At 38.8% G+C, this 21,190-nt stretch overlaps 1 protein-coding gene across 1 annotated transcript; it reads left to right on the top strand.

Moving 5' to 3' along the window:
* The first annotated feature begins 330 nt into the window (after positions 1–330).
* On the top strand, positions 331–19,807 carry LOC134680370 (protein disulfide-isomerase A3). The gene is made up of 9 exons (XM_063539495.1): positions 331–584; positions 660–868; positions 2,873–3,101; positions 8,129–8,245; positions 11,503–11,635; positions 12,193–12,353; positions 16,919–17,150; positions 17,955–18,089; positions 18,318–19,807. The coding sequence occupies exons 1-9, from the start codon at positions 436–438 to the stop codon at positions 18,423–18,425; spliced, it is 1,473 nt and encodes a 490-aa protein (XP_063395565.1). The 5' UTR covers positions 331–435; the 3' UTR covers positions 18,426–19,807.
* Positions 19,808–21,190: the final 1,383 nt, after the last annotated feature.

Genomic DNA, 21,190 nt, shown 5'->3' with positions numbered 1-21,190 from the left:
TACTCTTTGAGGGTTGCCCTACTTTGGTTTGCTTTAAGTAGCTAACACACTATCGCACCGCACCAAGGTCATTGTGGGACGCACCCATAAGTAAAAGGGAGAAAGCGATATCTCTTTCTCCCTCTTACTTATGGGTGCATCCCACAATGACCTTGGTGCGGTGCGGTAGTGTGTTACGGCTCTTACATTGCTACTGACAAGATTTGCTTGACGCACTATAATTCAGTTGTGTAAGAGCGAATCAAAATTATTGCATTAAATTGAAACGTGAACGCATCGACAACGGACCAATCAGAAACAGCCAACGCTGTGCCGGCTTGTGTCATTCTGCAGCATCATACGTGTATTTTTCCGGTCCTTGTCCCTTTCTATTCTTCAGCTTCTGTTCGGTGGCGAGCTATAGCGCACGGTTCTTAGTAAAGTGCCGGCACAAAAATGATGGGATCACTTAAAATCGTGTTATTCTTAGGTGTAATATATTTGTGTAGGGCAGCTGAAGAGGACGTGCTAGATCTTACAGATTCGGACTTTTCATCTGTACTATCCCAACATGATACGGCGCTGGTCATGTTTTACGCTCCATGGTAAGTCATTGACACTGAAGGGTGATTAATTTGAATGTGTAGTGTGTAAATCGATTTTTACGATGTTTGTATTAGGTGCGGACATTGTAAAAGACTGAAACCGGAGTACGCGGTGGCGGCCGGCGTGCTGAAGGGCGACGACCCGCAGGTGACGCTGGCGAAGGTGGACTGCACGGAGGGCGGCAAGGCTACCTGCGAGCAGTTCTCCGTCTCGGGTTACCCGACCCTGAAGATCTTCCGTAAAGGAGAGGTATCTCAGGACTACAACGGGCCTAGGGAGTCAAGTAAGTTGCCAACGCCACACTTCCTCTGACCCTTTAGAACCAGTTTTTGATTCATTTGATAAGATAACCTGATAATCAGTGCATTGATCCTAATTTTCATGTTAAATATTATTAGTTATCTTACACAGTTAGCAGAAAATTATCTTGTCAACAGGAGATAAGATATTTTTAAGTCTACCCTCTAACATTATTCTAATAAATAGAATTGGATTTAGCTCTCCAAGTGGCCTCTACATGTTGGATTGATATCCCCACACAAGCCTATCAAAAGACCGGGATTTTTAGGCCCGTGACATCCAAGGAGATACACTTAATTATGTTGATTCTTTTTTTTATCGAAAACTAATACATAATAGGTATATTAATTTCATATCAGATATAGGGAAAACTGTGTTATTAACTATTATCAAATACCTACTTAATAGTTATTATCTGTTTCCCTTATATTTTACAAAAAAATACAAAAAGAATTATTTACAAATTTAGGTAATATACAAAAATATAACTATATCCGTCAGAGACCAAACTAGGCTGAGCCTGTATTAAGATAGGTGACTTGATACGAGGGCTGCTACTTATGTATCGGGAATGGGCCACTTACTGGAACTATATTAAAAATATATTTATAACATATAAAAATGGAACTCTTTGGAAGCAAAATACAGTTTGTTTCACATGTTTATCAATTGGTTTTACATTGTAGCATTATTTAAAAAAAAACTTTGTTGCACCATCAACGGATTTTCTTGTGAAAATTTTCGTGTAGGTGTTTTTTTTACGATGTTCGGAGTGGATAAACTCAAAAATAGTGCATGGATCGACTTTTTTCGACTTTTGGGGAGTAAGTTCCATCGAAGGTCAATGTTTTAGTGAATAAATTGTGGTCGTAGTATATTACGGTATTTATGGTAGGACGAATAAAAAAAAAACGCTCAAAATCGGCTGTTATCCCACAAAATATAGATGCTGTGAACGAGCTTATAATGCAAGATGGTTATAGTATATATCGTAAGATAGAGGCATATCATGGCAATAGTATGACGAGCATTTGTAAGATATTTATTACATGAACATTTGGTTAAAAAAAAAAGAAAAACTCGCGAAAGAGCCGTTCTTGCCTACAAAATGCACGTCTTGTATACCAAGATCAGAATGGAAAAAGTGCTATGAAAAGTCGTTTCTACATTTGCAAAAGTGCATCATTCATCTTGGTGGACAAATACAAAGACAATGAAACCATTTATAACTATAGATATTTGTTATTTTTTGTGTTTCCGGATACATAAGTAGCAGCCCTCGTAGTTAAATGTCTGAAACTAAACAAACAAACATTTAATTTATTAGCCAGGTTAAAATTATGGCATGTGGTATTGATCCTTACCTTTTTTGAATGTGTCAAATATACAGGTGCTAATAACTAAACGATATAAATACCTAAAATACCTAACTACCATAAAATGATTGACTAACCCAGATGTGAATAACTCTTTTTAACATGGAGCATAAAATCATGGGTTTATTTAAATTTAGTGTAGCACGGATTTTTTTTTAATTTTTAACCCTTTTACCGCCAGAGTCTGATATATGTATAAGACATTACATTTCCAGCTCATTTCGCCAGTCTGATAAATAAGACAAAGATCTGATTTGGCTTTTACAGCACATTTATAACTCCCGTAACTATGCCAACCTTACTCTACGTGGTACAATTACTGTCGGTGGCGACATGAGCACGCTCGATCGAAAATAGCTGGCGGTTAAAAGGTTAAAACTTATTCTTAATGACATAAATGTTCTGCTTTAAAAAAAACTTTTCTTAAACCAAAATTGTGTCCCACAATTGGATGTTGTTAAGCAATAATGTGTCAACCCACATTAATTTGTCAACTCAAAAAATTGACGCTTAAAGTTGACATTTTATTGCAAAATGGATGTGGGATGACTCATTTTTGCTAAACACCATCCAATTATCCATCCATAAACTAATCAAACTTCCTTCACCAGATGGCATCGTCAAATACATGCGCGCCCAAGTTGGCCCCAGCTCTAAAGACCTCCTCACCGTGGCCGACTACGAGAACTTCCTCAAAAAGGACGAGGTCACCGCCATCGGTTTCTTCGAGAAGGAGAGTGACTTGAAGGGAGAGTTCCTGAAGACGGCTGATAAGATGAGGGAGGAGGTTACGTTTGCGCACTCCAGCGCTAAGGAGGTCTTGGACAAGGCTGGTTACAAGTGAGTTTTTATTGATTTTTGACCTTTTGAACGCCACAGACGGCAATTGACGTCAACGCAAAATCGTGACAACGACACCATTGACGGCATTTGACGTCAATCTTTTTTTTTTAATGAAAATCTACTGAAAAACACCCCACTTTTAGGTTGGCATTATTTATTCACAAGACTACATTTTAAGACCCGGGTATGTCCTTAAACTACGTCCAAGACGGGCGGGCAACAGCGTCCTTCAAATTCGGTGTACTCGACTGCGATCGCCAACCCGCCTGCCAAGCGTGGCGATTATGGCATTCACCCCCCATAAGGGGGAGGCCTATGTTCAGCAGTGGACGTCTTATGGCTGAGATGATGATGAAATTTTACCCCCGTGGCGTCAGTGGCACGGCAAATGGATGCATTTAAAAGGTCAATTATTTAGCTTACCTTCTCTTTGTGACTTATCCTCTCTATAGTAAAAAAAACCAACACTCTTACAGCTTGGCAAAAAAGAGTAGAAATTAAAAAGTGGCAACACTGTAGTGTCATCCCGTTTTCTTATATATATTGGTTTGAAATACACTACAGTGTTGCCACTTTTTAATTTCTACGCTTTTTTGCCAAGCTTTAACTGCCCATTGGTAGAACTTATGCTTTTTGTAATAAGGTTCACCGATGGACAGTTATCAGTTTTGGCGATGGTACCGCCAGCTGCCGAGATACCGAGCCCCCTGCATAGAAATTTTTAAGCAGGGAGGGATAACTATCTCTGCGGCTAACTGCACATAGGAGCTGGGCTCTTGTCGGCAGCTTGATGAATCCACCTTGGTTGATCCAAAGCCAGCCCTTTAGTGTCGTGATACGACACGGCCCCTACATGCTCTTTACTTGGCTCATATAACTTTATCTTGGTCTTCCCCTCCCTCTACTTCCATTTATTTTTCCTTCTATGATGTTTCTGATGAAGTGGTTGTGTGGTGTGGTAATAGATGGCCGATAATTTTTCCCCTTCTATTAGATATTAATTTCATAATATACTTCATAGTTTTTTAACTGCCTATATAAATTATTATTTCAGCCCTCGTTATTATCAATATTACACTTACGAATCCAGAGTTGTCGAAAACTAAGATGAACAGAACATTTTAAATTCAAAAATTAATGTGGCACCTACCTACTAACTTTAACTACTACTAAATAGGTATTGCCTTGGTAAGTGTATGAACGGTATTCTTTCCAGGGCTCGGAACCGGTATTGAAATACCTGTTAATATCGTTCCAAAACCGTTATATTATTTCGTTCATTAAAAAACCGGTTAATTGATGGAACGCGAACTAACAAATTACGTTCTCTCTCCTAACCGGTAAGAAGAGGGAACGGAACTTTATGGTTCGCAGGGAACGACATAATACCGGTTACTCTTGGCTTTCGGAGACTCTCGCTTAAACTCGTTGGCATACGTGAAAGAGATAGCAATACTTACTCGTTCTATCTCGCTTCGATATTTTCAATTTAACCGGTTATTTTCGTTCCTCGAGATCGAAATGAGAACGTATATGACATAGACCGTTATCTCAAAAGAACAGTTCTTTAACCGGTAGCCGCAAACGGGCGAATGAACGAAACCGGTTTGACAAATGAGAACGGTTTCCGAGCCCTGATTCTTTCTAATATAATTTCAATAGTAGTTTGAAAAATATTATTGTAATTTTCCTTATCTTCTAGGTTTCTGTCCTACACTTGCCAAGACATGCCTTAAAAAAATATCCATAATTGATCGAAGATTTAAGTACGAAATTTATAAGTGAAGTTAGCTCCATCTATCTTAGAAAAATGAACAAAGTAAGTGAATCTGCCTTATGATGAAATTATAATTCATTACGTAGGTAGTCACTCTGCCCTTATACATATACTGGGTGTTTGTCGTTTGCCAAATTAAAACGGCAGATAGGTTGAGTCATTTGCTATCTTCTTATGCCTAGAAAAACAAAATGGGCCATGGTTTTTTTTTTCTACTACGCAAGTAAAAATTTGAAAATGACGAAAAACTGGCATAGAAGTGAAAAAAAAAATGTGCGCTAAATTAAAAATTTCTAGTTTTGAGAAGGTAGCAAATGACTCAACCTATCTGCCGTTTTAATTTGGCAAACGATGTACCAAACACCCTGTATTTATTTCTGTATCTAGTTCTGTCTGTATATTTTATTAATTTTTGTAAAGATATAAGATAAAAGATTTTTATTCGTGACGATCACAAAACATGTACGAACATGTACAGACAACAACAGCAAGAACAGAAAAGAACAATAAGTGTGCATCACGAAAATTTTAGTAGGATAGATACAATAGACCAGCGGTCGGCAACCCGCGAGCCTCCCTGGCTATTTTGTATGTACTGACGAATGACAATGTCTGCTAAAGTCACAAATATTACCAAAGTGCGGCCCGCGTCATCTTCGTTAGCTATTATGTGGCCCTTGGCTGCTAAAAGGTTGCCGACCGCTGCAATAGACCAACGCACCAAAAGTATCTGCCTCTCTGTAAATAGAGATAGAAGCTGGACATAGGGAACAAATTTTTACCTCTAAAGGTCCTCTATCATTACCTAGAATATGTTTATTCCATACTGAAAGTGCCACCATTATCAATTTCAATGTCATTAGGTGAAATTTTTAATGTCCTCTAAAAGTCAAAGGTGACTTATAGAGTACTCAAGGACTTTTTATATCAATTATATCATATTTACTTAGCTGTATGTACGTTTACACAGGTGTTAACAGTCTGACTTAATCGTTAATAAATTGACTAATATAATAACAAGTTTATTCAAATTTTAAATACAAATATGAATGTCACATATTAACTGTTATCTAATCAATTTCAATTTCGTATTATAGTTTTGTTTTTAATGGTCATATAGTTTAAAAAAACTGGACTGATAATACAGATAAGCTGCATTTTTTAATTTTATTATTCTGAATAGTTGAACCAGTAATAAATTGTTTAAACTGACGTGTCCTTAAAGCCCACAATATACATATCATTATGTGGTACTTAAGTAAATTATTTATCTTACATATGTATTTATTCACTGACTATTTGTTCATTATGCATTATGTTTACACATTTCTTTTGTTTTTCTCAAGTTGTTTTTGAATTCTTCTCACACCTCGACGCTTATCATGAATAGTGGCACAACTCAAAATGAAATGCTATTGCATTTAATATTCTATCTTTTACTGGTAAGATTTAAAATCGAACGGCATTTCATTTTGTTTTATGCCACTATTCATGATAAGCGTCGCTGTAGTCTCTCAGAAACCTATTTAAAGATGTGAAGCATAGTTAGCAACATTTAAACAACATTCATTTTAATAGTAGCGTATTTGAATGTATTTAAAGTAAATTATTTTACACCATGAAAGTAATAAAGCACCAGAAGATTAATAGAGAAACATAGACAGCAGTTATTTTTAGACACAATTTCTATTTTAAAACCCGTATAAAACTATAAAGAGTAGCTAATTTGATCGTGACGTCACATGCTAGTGTTTCATATAAATTCCATAGTAGAAAAACGTTTTGACAGTTTGATTAGAAAAACTGATTTAACTAGAAGTCAAATACCCTATTAGGACCTGATTTGCAGATCCTAATATTTAATTATAATTAAGATCCTAATATCCTAATCCTAATATTTAATTATTAATATTATTATTAATATTTAATTATATGTCGGATAGCGACGGTCTTAAAGGCGGTGGGCGCGTGGGGGCAGCACCTAGATGTATTACTTCACAGCGTAACCAGTATGCTACCAGTGCATGAAATAAACACTCGAACTCGTTAACCATACTAGTGCCTACCATATTTCAGTACTTAATGTAAAAAAAGAACTAATTGCTATTAGGAGGTTAACTGATTAAAAAACGAAAAAATAAAAAGATCATATGAAACCGTTTAAATATTTATTCAACTCAAACTAGGCCGGCTACAACCCTAGACATCTGACCTAAGAAGATTTAGCCCTATATGGGACCGACAATACGTCTTTCTGGTGTCAGGCTCCGACATATATTATTTTATTATAATTTGATGTTGATTTGATTTTGCAGTTGTGAAAAAAATTGTTTCACATTTGTTTAATAGTTTACTTTTTGCATAAACACGGTTATTAATAACAACGAATTAACTGAGTTTATAAATAAATTTAAAGTGAAACTGGCGGTATGTGGCAATGTTATGATTGCGAATCAATTCCAACTCATAACACGGATTTGGATGATTAAAACTGCATTATATTCGATATTTCATGCATCCTTTCTATTTTACAAATAGGTAAAAGTGGTCTTTCTCTATTACAAATAGGTAAAAGTGGTCTTTCTCTATTACAAATAGGTAAAAGTGGTCTTTCTCTATTACAAATAGGTAAAAGTGGTCTTTCTCTATTACAAATAGGTAAAAGTGGTCTTTCTCTATTACAAATAGGTAAAAGTGGTCTTTCTCTATTACAAATAGGTAAAAGTGGTCTTTCTCTATTACAAATAGGTAAAAGTGGTCTTTCTCTATTACAAATAGGTAAAAGTGGAAGTCGATGTACAGTCAGCATCAAATCAAATAGATAGTGACACCTTTATTACTATAGTCCGTTTTTTTTACATTAGAAAGAACTTCGCAGAAGTAAAAGCTTGTGGTTCCAAATCCGGCACTTTTAGCGGTAATAATTTGAAGTAAATTATATGTATTGACCATGCTACATTAGATAATTCAATAATTATTAACAATTAAAGAGCCTGATAAAAACGGCACGTTTGCTTCTGTGAAGTTTTTTCTAATGCTAAAAAACGAAATATATAAATAAATAAATATTATAGGACATTACTACACAAATTGACTAAGTCCCACAGTAAGCTCAATAAGGCAAGTATCCACAACGTACTTAGACAACGATATGTATAATATAAATACATGGAAAACACCCCTGACTCGACCCATGACTATAGAAATTTATTTAAGTTTTTTTTTTAAATTTATTTCTTGTTCACAGAGACAATGTAGTCCTGTACCGTCCCAAGCGCCTGCAGAACAAGTTTGAGGAGTCCTCCGTGGTGTACTCTGGCGATGGTGCTGCACCCTCTCTCAAGGCCTTCATCAAGGACAACTAGTAAGTTTTTTTTATTGGTATTTGACCCACAGACAAGACATCCTCCAGACTGAGACAGAAAGCATAGTAGCGCTACCCCCTCCGCCACAAATATTCGGTAGTTTTACTCCATTTTCGAGTCAAAGTATCTTTGTGTGACGCCCGTGTCTGAACGGACCAATCACGGCACGGGACTCGCTCACCTCTCGTCCCTCGCACCCCAGTATTTTTTGGCGGCATCGGTTTCATGAAATAATTGCTCTAAACTCCGCCTAGAGGATTCCTAGTCTATGATTTGACCACAATCTCTCTTGACATTGTACCGACTCACAGCCGTATTCGAACAATGAGATACGTCAAATACTAGATATTTAAACGATATGGATTAGATATTTCAGTGTCAAACAAGTGTCAAAAGTGACGTATTTGTTTTAAGAAACGTCAATTTTGACACTGGTTTGACACTGACATATCTAATCCATATCTTTTCTAGATCTATTAACTGACGTATCTTGAAGTTGGAATCGGGCCGTCAGTGAATGTATGGCCACAACACGACATCTCGTGACTAGTGTACCTACATCTGATCTGATTCGCGATAACATTGGAAATAGGCTGAAAATTAACCCTTGCAATGTAACTACGATACATTTTAGTTCGTTTGAAACTAGTGACATCTATTGAGTACCTAAAATGTACACAAGCGAGCTAATGTAAACCTTATTTGAAAGTGTGAAGGTTACGTTGACAACATATATCATAACTATAGTGATGTACCGACTATTGATTTGGCCGACTAATCGGCACTCGGATGGCCGATTAGTCGGCCGAATAGTCGGCTAGTCGGTCTGATCATTAGTTTCGTCTAAGTTCGGCTCAGATCAATTAAAAAAAAAACAATCGTTTTTCCCCCCTTCGTCGCGCTATTCATCATATAACGTAACGCTAAAAAATAAAATATTAATAAATAAAAAAATCCTAAGGCTATTCCTACGACAACCGGACATAAGAAAGCGACCACACGGTCAATAATTCGAATAAAATTTTTCGAAAAGACCCTAAATAGGAATTTGGATATAATAGGTGAAAAGTTTATGGTAAATATTTGCTGTATTAATTTATTTTTGCCTTGATTGTCGGTCACTTATAAAGTGCCGACTAATCGGCCATTTTTGCCGACTAGTCGCCGACTAATCGCTGACTTCAAATGAGGCCGGATATTCGGCTTTCCCGACTAGTCGGTACATCCCTAATCATAACCTATATTTGTCCATGGCGCTGTGGGTACAACTACGACGAGTATTAAGATCTTGGCGTTCAAATTTCGTATGCTTATTTTCAGCAGATTGCACAACGTAACTATTTATGGATACATTTGAATAGAATATGTATATTACATTTGTTCACCCATTGAATTAGTTATGCTAAAATGCATTCATTTTATTGATAATGTCACTTATAATAACCATTTGTATTTGAAAATATAACAGCCATAACCATTACCACAGAATAAATAATAGTACTAGGCACAGAAGACTCACTCTCTAACAAAACGCGTCTGTCACGATCAGCACAGATATGGCCGCTAGGTGGCGACAGCGCCACGCGCGGCTTATGGCAAACCCCAAAATTGGGGTCGAACGGATGTACTTTTAGCTACCTGTAGCAAAGCGACGAAATCGCGGAGTGAGCCACGCCCGCCATTACTAAGTATTTTACGAATAAAATTGATGTAAATCATATATAATAATCTTAAAATGCGATTCTGACACTAACTCCACGATCTGTGTGAGAAATCGTTATTGCACAAAAAAAGACGCGAGTTCATAGAAAATATATGAAATATTAAAACCGTCTGATGTAAGATTTTTTTAAATTTTGAAGACGACGGATTGCCTATTATGATAAAGGCGTGTAATCTTTTAATTAGTAAACCACAGTGACTAAGTTAGCGTATAAAATCGTGACTTTTAGTCATAAACATTCTTGATACGCCGTTACACGCTTTAATAAGCGTGGCGCATAATTTTATGCGTCGTCTAAACTGTGACCAAATTAAATTCGATGTAGGCTCAATTTACCTAGCCTACCGGTAACCGATGAAAAATCGATGACGTAATTTATGGACAGCCCCTTAGACAAAACACACAGGTATCGTCTGAACGATGGACGATTTATACGACCGACAAATCGTGTGTAAATGTGTAAACCGCCTAACCCGGGGGTCGGCAAACTTTTGAACACGATAGCCACACGTATCCGTAGAGAGACTAGAAATCACCACTATTCCACCACACCACCAGGAATCTCAAAGAGCCGGAAATAGTACATTATTGTCGAGGCTCGGAAGTAGCTACTTGCAGGCTGAGGATTCGTTTTAAACGGACGACCTTGGGAGTCCGTTTAATTGAATCCGAAGCCAGCAAGTAGCCTTCCAGCCGAGTCATATATAGAAATATTTTACAAAAGCAACGTTCTTACGTATATATTTTCACAGAAAAAAGCCCTTGCCGCCTTTTTATTTTTTTAATAAAAAAATAGAAGTGTATTTTTTTTTCTGCCGAAAATACGCCAACCTATTTGAGACAGCTAAATAGTCGCGGTACTAATCATCTGTTTGTCTGTTTAATGGGCCTGTGCCTTCATTTGATATGGCCATTTCAACTTTTAAAAAGTTTGGAAATCGACAAATAATGGAATTTGTATGCAACATTGCAGTCCCAAAATCGAGACTGCAATGTTTTTAACTTTTTAATTTTTGACTGACCATAAACTACGCGCTTCGCGACCTATTTTTTAGACGGCAAAGTCGACTTTGCATCCATTTTTGAAAAAAGGTGTATTCAGTAGTCTTAAAAAATTTAAATGTAATTTTTTTTGGCCGCTTGAAGAGCCGCGATCGTACTTCCAATTAGTAACATGCGGCTCGCGAGCTGCGGTTTGCCGACTCCTGGCCAACACAAGAATTTTGGAACCATAGATAAACTAGGTACAAGCAAATTACAGTTGTTTTTCAGTATCAGACCATCCACATACTTAACCATATCAGGCGTGGCTCATTCCGCGATCTCGTCGCGTCGCTACAAGTACATGCGACCCACACCAATTTTGGTGTCTAGTCTAGGTTGCCGCGCACCGCTACGGAACGGATGCCTGCTCGCGCTTGAGCTTGTATCTCGTAATTGACTCGTTTTGTTAGAGAATGAACCTTCTGTATCTAGTAGGTACTATTTATTCTGTAGATAAACGTGTTATGATAAATGTATGATCGTTTCCAGCCACGGTCTGGTCGGCGTGCGCCAGAAGGATAACATCGCCGATTTCTCCAACCCTCTGGTGGTCGCCTACTACGACGTGGACTACGTCAAGAACCCCAAGGGCACCAACTACTGGAGGAACCGTGTGCTCAAGGTGAGATGGAAGAAAAAAAATGTAATCGGTAAAACTTACGAATGTGCAGCCGTAAATGTTACGAAATATTTTCTGAAACGTTTGGCAGAGTGCATCTTGTTAACAAAACATTGTTATATCTTTTTATAAACACATTACACATGTAGAACCCATATAGGTTAAAATTGATAAATTACAAGCACGTGTTTTCTATTTGTAGATATCATATTTGTCTGTATTAGAGCTTTAAAAAAAATTAAAACCTGACTCTCACAGATCCTGACCTTTTTTGGTTCTTGCAACTCAGAATCACCAATCCTGATGCTAAAAAATTACATAAAAAATTGTATGAAGATTTTAGTTTCCACTACGTCACGTACAAATGAAAAAAATTCACACTAAAACGTGACGTAATGGAACGGACATTTCGGGACATCTTTTTTTAATGGTAGGATGGAGGCTGGCGACTCTGAGTGGAATGAGCCCAAGAAAGTCCAGATTTGTAAGAATCAGGTCTTCAATTTTAACATTAATCATCATTTTTTTAACATTAAATTTTAAAATTGAATCTTTATCAGGTCGCCAAGGAGCTCTCAGAAGTGACCTTCGCCATCAGCAGCAAAGACGAGTTCACCCACGAACTGAACGAGTATGGCATTGACTTCGCCAAGGGTGACAAGCCCGTCGTCGCCGGCAGAGACGCCGACGGCAACAAGTACATCATGTCCGCTGAGTTCAGGTACATTACACTATAGAGAAGAAGAGTTTCTTGTGACTTTACTGGTTGTCTAAAAGACTAGCTGAACGAGTATGGCATCGACTTCGCCAAGGGTGACAAGCCCGTCGTCGCCGGCAGAGACGCCGACGGCAACAAGTACATCATGTCTGCCGAGTTCATGTAAATTACACTATAGAGAAGAAGAGTTTCTTGTGACTTTACTGGCTCTCTGAAGGACGAGTTCACGAACTGAACGAGTATGGCATCGACTTCGCCAAGGGTGACAAGCCCGTCGTCGCCGGCAGAGACGCCGACGGCAACAAGTACATCATGTCCGCTGAGTTCAGGTAAATTACACTTCATATAGAGAGGAAGAGTTTCTTGTGACTTTACTGGTTCTCTAAAGGACTAGCTGAACGAGTATGGCATCGTCTTCACCAAGGGAGACAAGACCGTCGTCGCCGGCAGAGACGCCGACGGCAACAAGTACATCATGTCCAGTCAGCAGCAGAAGTCGCTATACACTCCAGGTGCTCAAAGAGAGGTAAACGTTTAAACTGTCAAAAAGTTGTTGACTGTCATGGTAGCATTTACTTGTGAGCGCTCAACATGTCACAAATATCTTAACAGTCGCTATTCATTAATTTCTACACTTACAACAAATCATTGATACCTTAGCTGTCAAAAAACCATTGGTATCTAAGCGGTCAACGTGTCAAATATATCTGAACAATATGGAAAAATAGACGTTTAAAGCATACATGTATGGTCGTATATTGAATGAATAATAGCTATGCTAATTTCAGGTAAAGCGTTTTGACAATCATCGAAAGCAGTACAGTCTTGTCATCACATACATCTATCTCACGTTTTGCCCTTCAACCATTGACAGAGGCCTGTCAGTCAGCTTACTGAAAACTATTTCTTTTTATTGAATAGAATCATCAAAACGAATGAGTGACACATAGCGAAAGCTAACTGAAGCCGAATTTAGAGCCAATTGTCAAGGCACGTTGTGGTCTTGTGACTAAGGCGTTTGCTTTTCAAAGCAGAGACCGCGGGTTCAAATCTCAGTCGGACGCGCACCCCTAGATATTACAACTTTTTTTTTGGGTTTCATTTCTATTATTAATTTCTAGTTTTATATTAATTTCGCATAAGTTTATATGTTTTTTGAAGATATGTCACATGTAAAGTATGTACAGTCACCTGCAATAATATGTTACTCTTCGAAGGCCGCAAAAATATGTGACACGCTCTTACGGCTCTATAAATAAGATCGTGTCAGATATTTTTGCGGCCTATGTTGTGTAACATATTATTGCAGGTGACTGTACGACTTTCTAACAGGACGTTGTAGGTTTGAACCCGCAGTAAGCGTTCCTTAGATTACTCCTGTGCGGAATGCCATTTGATGTTTACTGCTAGGTTATACTGGTTATACTAACAATAAGTTCAAAGATGTACAGTATGTTGATACATACTGTATATATTTGAACTTATTGTTAGTACGAACGTTAGTTTGAACGAAAGGCCAAGAAAGAGACCCATTAATGTTTAGGTCATACTGAACAACTTTTACTATGGGACCAACCCCGAAAACGCGGAAAAATACTTGGAAGTTTCATACATTTTGCTGGTCTGATGTTGAAATTTTCTATGGAAGAGTAATTTTTTTCCGGGGTTTCGGGGTTGGTCCCATAGTAAAAGTTGCTCAGTATGACCTAAACATTAATGGGTCTCTTTCTTGGCCTTTCGTTCTGATACATACTGTATATAGGCTTGGCCACATACAGAGCGCGACGCAGCGCCGCGTCCGCGCCGCGTCCACGTCGCGCGACCGCGGCACATGCTAACAGGTTACCGACGTCAAACAGACTGCGTCCCGCCGGTATCACGCCCCGCTTCTGTCGCGCCCCGCGCCGCGCGGCCCCTTGCGTCCGCGCGGCGCGTGCGCAGCGCTGCGCCGAGCGGACGCGGCGGCCCGCCGCGTCGCGCAAGGTCACATCAGTAGGATCGGACGTTAGGCAGCGAGCGGTGCGCCGCGTTCCCGCGCGGCCGCGCCGCGTTCACGCGCGCCTTGAGGGCGTGTTGAGAGCGTGAGGCCGGCGCGATCGGCGCGCGCCCTGTTTGACCAGGCTTCGCGTCGGCATCACGCGGCGCGGACGCGGCGCTGCGTCGCGCTCTGTGTGTGGCCAAGCCTTATAACTCCGTATTATACTCTATCCTCTCTGCTAAGTTGTAAAAACAAAATTCGTCATTCCTATGGTCAACAGTTAGCATATTACGTAGGTGTACTCGTATATGCATGGCAGTGATGGTTTTAACGGCTAGCCTCTATTACAAAGCCATAAGGTTTACATGTCAGATTGGGACAGAGAACGTGTTAAGTTTCAATTCTATTATTTTCTCCTTCGTTCTTTGATCGATTCGGAGCATCGTATTTTAGTACTATATAGTATATTTTAGTACAATAAGCGGGCTAAATGAATATATTAACATATAATATGCTCTACGATTTGGAAGAACGGCCGCCTATGACAGTTAAAATAAAAAACCTATCATTCTCGTAAAACCTACTTATTTATTGTCTAAGTTTGACACTTGACGATAAAATACTTCTTTAAGAAAGGAGGTGTCAATTCGTAGCTGCTACAGTATTTTTTTAAAAGTTAAACAGATAAAATGTTGATGCTTAGTTACCATTGAAATAACAACTGCTTAGCAACTGCTGGCACCCTGGCTGCTGACGTACGTGATTGGCAGTGCGTGTAGGTATTAATGACAGCAGCTTGAATTTGAGTGCTTAGTTACCACTGAGTTTCTAACCGTTATTGTCATTGTGATTAAATAAGGGTGTATGTGTTAAAGAAAAACTCAGAAGTTAAGATATATGTGACGAACTGAAAGCCAATGCTAAAATGACAACTTAGATGTCCTTATTTTTGTGACGATTGAAGTGTATATGTTTTCTTGGACACCTTACCCGCTCAGGTATATCTGATGCTGACTGTCCGCTGAGTTCAGGTACATTACACTACAGAGAAGAAGAGTTTCTTGTGACTTTACTGGCTCTCTGAAGGACGAGTTCACGAACTGAACGGGTATGGCGTCGACTTCGCCAAGGGTGACAAGCCCGTCGTCGCCGGCAGAGACGCCGACGGCAACAAGTACATCATGTCCGCTGAGTTCAGGTACATTACACTACAGAGAAGAAGAGTTTCTTGTGACTTTACTGGCTCTCTGAAGGACGAGTTCACGAACTGAACGAGTATGGCGTCGACTTCGCCAAGGGTGACAAGCCCGTCGTCGCCGGCAGAGACGCCGATGGCAACAAGTACATCATGTCCGCTGAGTTCAGGTAAATATTTGTCTTAGAAATAGTGAATAGAATCAGGCGTTACTTTGCGGAAATCTATATTAATTAAAATCAAAATATTAATTAAAAGCGAAAAGATAACGTGCTAGTCAATCAGTGCTAACCCGTTATACATAATTGCGTATTTTTACACAAAGCACTTAGCAGGAAAATAAGAGGAGAAAAGTGTGGGAATGCCACAGTGACAGTAATACTGCAACTGCAGCTCCAAACCAGGGAATGTGGCTGAATGAACGTGAAAAGCGATCGACAGCCCGCCTGTTTCCAATAATAGTTCTCGGTAGTCAAAGTGTTAATACATTATTTTTACGAGACGACGAAGTCCCAGGAGTTTTAGACTTTTATAAATGGTGTGTGGGGACTTACGAGTCGGGCTATGCTAAGTTTACATGTCCATTTGCTAAGTCAAGTATGGAGCTCATAGGGTGTATACATATTACTGCCAAGTTTGTGCAGTTCGCGTGGTCAATATCTAAATTTAAAGGGCTGAAGATATATGAAATATCACCTATAGTATATCTAATAACCTATAGCTTTAAATCAACACCTTGTTGTAAAAAGGCAGTACACATTTTTAAAAACTAGTAATGGACATAGTAAATTTATAAATGCCTATTTTTATAGTTTACGACTGCATTGTGCATGTGCATTTACGTTTTGTTCCGATTGCTGCTTATCGATGCGTTTTCGGAATGCTCCACTTCATTTTAATTACTTGTTACGAACTTATTATGTAGGAGAAAATACCTACTTGATAATCAACTTCATGGACACTATCCTTGGCCTAAAATTATCACTAAATTCAATGAGTTTGAATCTAAAATGAAACCTGAGTTTGCGTCATTAAATGTTAATATTAAGAGACCTTAATCAGATCTGGAAGAGATCGCTTTTTGGCGATAAGACCGACTGTCGTTACCTAGTTATAATTTTCTTGTAAATTTTCATTACCTAAGTACTTGCTTACTTGAACAATGGGGTTAAGGTAAATACATACTTATATGTGCAAGGTAACTTCACAATGAGGCGTCATGGCGTTACTATTATAAGAATGCAAATTATTCTTATTGACAACTGATACTGTTGTGCCTGAAAACGTTACACATTTACTCCTTAAATGTATGAATAGCTCTGGAAAAGCTGCACTTATTTGAACTTATGTTATTGAAAAGTTTCTGAAGTTTCTAACTTAAATTTAAATTTCCAGCATCGAGAACGTCCTCCAATTCACCAAGGACCTGCTCGCCGGCAAACTAGAGCCCTTCATCAAGTCCGAAGCCGTCCCCGAGCCCAACGACGGCCCCGTCAAGGTCGCCGTCGGCAAGAACTTCAAGAGTCTAGTCACGGACAGCGGCCGTGACGCGCTCATCGAGTTCTACGCGCCTTGGTGCGGTCATTGCCAGAAGCTTACTCCTGTGTGGGAGGAGCTGGGAGAGAAGGTATGCTCCTAGTGTTGACAATGTCTAGGAATTCAAGAGATTAGTCACGGACAGCGGCCGTGACGCGCTCATCGAGTTCTACGCGCCTTGGTGCGGTCATTGCCAGAAGCTTACTCCTGTGTGGGAGGAGCTGGGAGGGAAGGTATGCTCCTAGTGTTAGACAATGTGTAGAAGTTCAAGAGATTAGTCACGGACAGCGCCCGGGACGCGCTCGTCGAGTTCTACGCGCCTTGGTGTGGTCATTGCCAGAAGCTTACTCCTGTGTGGGAGGAGCTGGGAGAGAAGGTATGCTCCTAGTGTTGACAATGTCTAGGAATTCAAGAGATTAGTCACGGACAGTGGCCGTGACGCGCTCATCGAGTTCTACGCGCCTTGGTGCGGTCATTGCCAGAAGCTTACCCCAGTGTGGGAGGAGCTGGGAGAGAAGGTATGCTCCTAGTGTTAGACAATGTGTAGGAGTTCAAGAGATTAGTCACGGACAGCGGCCGTGACGCGCTCGTTGAGTTGTACGCGCCTTGGTGCGGTCATTGCCAGAAGCTTACTCCAGTGTGGGAGGAGCTGGGAGAGAAGGTATGTTCCTTCAGCAAGCTTCAAGAGTTTGGTCACGGACAGTGGTGAGTTTAAGTTTCTCATAAAAGTGAATTGTAAAGATTATTCTGAAATACAGATTTTTGAATCACACCCTGTAATAACAGATATATGTATATAATAATCTATCATGTTGTCTAGATCCAATTTAACATTATAATTAGATCACCCATAGCACAAGCTAATTTATAATTAATTATAACTTTCTCATTACAGTTGAAGGGTGAAGACGTCGACATCGTCAAGATCGACGCGACGGCCAACGACTGGCCCAAATCTCTATACGACGTGTCAGGGTTCCCCACCATCTACTGGAAGTCCGCCGACGGCAAGAAGCCCATCAGATATAACGTGAGTAGTCATCTCAGGTAAACTGCATTCAAAAGTTTGAATTCCCGCTCCACACACATGCGCGAATCGCGGCGCGAAGTCAAGAACGTGAGTGTGGATTCGATTTCGCAGATCTGATCAGGCTTAAGGTGTAGTGATTTGTCGATTCAGAGCATTAACTGACTTAGACTTGTGCCTTAAATTTTTCTACCCTTACAGCTTATTATAAAAATTGTTTTGTTATTCCAGGGTGGACGTGCCCTCGACGACTTTATCAAGTACATCGCGGAGCAGGCCTCCAGCGAACTCAAGGGCTTCGACAGGAAGGGCAACGCGAAGAAGCGGGACGAGCTGTAATCCTAGCAAACAGATCTGAAGGCACCGCTGGTCGCTACTTGTCTCTGTCGCACTGCACTGGAAAAATGAGGTGGATATACGTTTGAAAGCTTCGGCCTACTTTTCTATTTTGTAGCGCGCCTCTTCCACTCTTTATAAATAGTCAGGGTGTAGTAAGTTAGAGTGAGATAGACGATGAACCGACTTTATAACGGGGTCAGATTCTTTTTTTTTAAAGTTAGGATGGATTGAAAGTAGCGACCACTAGTGCGCGAGTGTGTGTGTCTCAGTCTAAGTGGGAAAATATATATATAATCTGTAGGCAGTGTATACACTGGTAACACTTTCAAAGTACACAGATTCGTTATTTTTTAATCGAAGTATAATCTAACGTTTCAAGTGTTGCCAGTTTTTTAAATAAAAATAGTGCCAGTATGAATTGCATGGAGAGATTATGAATGAATTCATTCAAAGTCGCCGTGCACTTTTACGACTGATGGTACATTAAGTGTACTTGTACTTTGGATTCCCGTAGAATTTTTTATGCTGGCAACATTAAATGCAGCGTTAGATTTATGACTTGATAAGAAATGGCGGATTTTGTAAAAAGTAACAAACACCTCGTTGTCTTGAAAGGACGTGTCAATCTAGTTTTAAATAGTTTATAAATAATTTATAGTAATGTATTGAAATTGATAGGCACAAGTCTCCATATGTTTTTCTATAAAACTTCTTGTGAACATGACTCTTAAATAGGTTTACACTCTTCATCTGTCATTGGGCATTTCAAAGCAAAATAAAATCTGTTGTTATGACTTATATATGTAATTAATAATTAGACACCTAATGTAACCGGTATTTATTTCTCATGTTATATAGTTATTTACGCTACAAGTGCGGAAAAGAGGAAATTCGAAACGAAGGGAGAGTTTTAAATCGACATGAGTTGCGAATTACTTATTTGCACGTGTATCGTACAACGTTTTACAGTACATATGGCCCTTTAAACTTTTGACAAAGTGCTATTTCCCGCATTAGTGCGGGAAAGTAGGACCATATGTACTGTAATAGTATTTTGTTTAACGAATAATAAAGCTTGCTATTGCATGGAATCTTATTTAGACCATCTTAGGTGTGTAAATTCTACACACTGTTACCAACAGAAATATACTACGGATATAGTTTGTTATGCCTTCCAACTTCAATGATATTTACATTTTTTTACGCACTTTAAATGCTATTGAGTATGAAGTTATCATTCCATATCGATGTGGCCGTTTTTGAAAGTATGAGATTGTGAAATTATAAATATTTTCTAACTTGTAGGTTGCTCTAAATACAGTAATTTGATGCATTTCTTAACTGTCAGTGGGATATTGAATAAATTAGGTTGTATTTATAATTATTTGTGGTTTTATTTTCATTTCCTCAACCTGTAATACACTCCGTATTGGCAAGTGCGAAGTCGGTGGAGGGAGCAGTGGCGCTGATTGTCACAAAGACATGTAATCTTATGGAATGTCGCACATTAATGCCAGCGGTAGTCTGTAGGCCTAGCACATGATTGGCGCGACAGTATCTCGCGGCGAGATACGACTTCCACTCTTTTTCTATCTTAATAAAAGCGGGACAAGTAGTCTATCTCGCCTTATTTGCCTGTTTGAATCTAAAGTAGTCTTGAACAACAAACCAACCAACTATGTACTTACATCCAACATCAAATAGTAGTGAATGAAACATGTCAAAATTATCTGCCACCCTGGAATATTTTTCCGAATAGAGATAAATCCTCTTGTTTGCTTTCAAAAGTATCTCCTAACTGGCTACCGTCCAATACCTGGCCACCCTAAACTAAAAAACTATTCTATTCACCTATAAAGTTAATATATTTTAGTATGGCCAGCCTTCAACAACTATCCACCTTATACTAAAATTAATTGTTTATTTATAGGTGAATAGAATTCATATTTAGTTAAGGGTGGCCAGTTACTGGCGAATTGCCCTTATATAGACATCTCTTTTTATTAAGTTGATTAGAAAATGAGGTACAAAATTAAATGTACATTTTTACTTTTGGTGCTATAAAGTGTATAACTGAGCTGTGAAAGAACTCCCAGCTATTATCTGTGATAAGAAAATTGGTAAAGTTGGGATCCTCCTGGTAAAAAAAGTAATAATCAATCATGCAGTTTTATTTCGTACACTTAAACAGGTAATTATGTCATTTATGTCCTAAGTACAACTTTACTAACAGATGAGATAATAATCAGAGATGTGACTTATTTTAAATACTTGTATTTAAAATGCAAAATACCTATTTTGTATTTAAATACCTTTTGAAGAAAACTATTTTGTATTTAAATACTTTTTATAAAGTATTTTTCACATCTCTGATAATAATTATTGTTACAAAAATAATGTTGCACATGCATTAATCATTGTTTAAGTAACCAAAAAATAATAATCTTTCAATTTTATTAATCATAGAATATTCACGAACTACTAATCTGCCAATAACCAACATAAGTAACATTAGCAGGAATAAACAAAAACCGGGCAAGTGCGAGTCGGACTCGCGCACGAAGAGGGTTCCGTACCATAATGCAAAAAACGGTCACCCATCCAAGTACTGACCCCGCCCGACGTTGCTTAACTTTGGTCAAAAATCACGTTTGTTGTATGGGAGCCCCACTTAAATCTTTATTTTATTCTGTTTTTAGTATTTGTTGTTATAGCGGCAACAGAAATACATCATCTGTGAAAATTTCAACTGTCTAGCTATTACG

The sequence above is a fragment of the Cydia fagiglandana genome, chromosome 3 (genome assembly GCF_963556715.1).
Source record: "Cydia fagiglandana chromosome 3, ilCydFagi1.1, whole genome shotgun sequence".
NCBI classification, from domain to species: Eukaryota; Metazoa; Arthropoda; class Insecta; order Lepidoptera; family Tortricidae; genus Cydia; species Cydia fagiglandana.
This window is presented reverse-complemented; position numbering and strand designations above follow the sequence as displayed.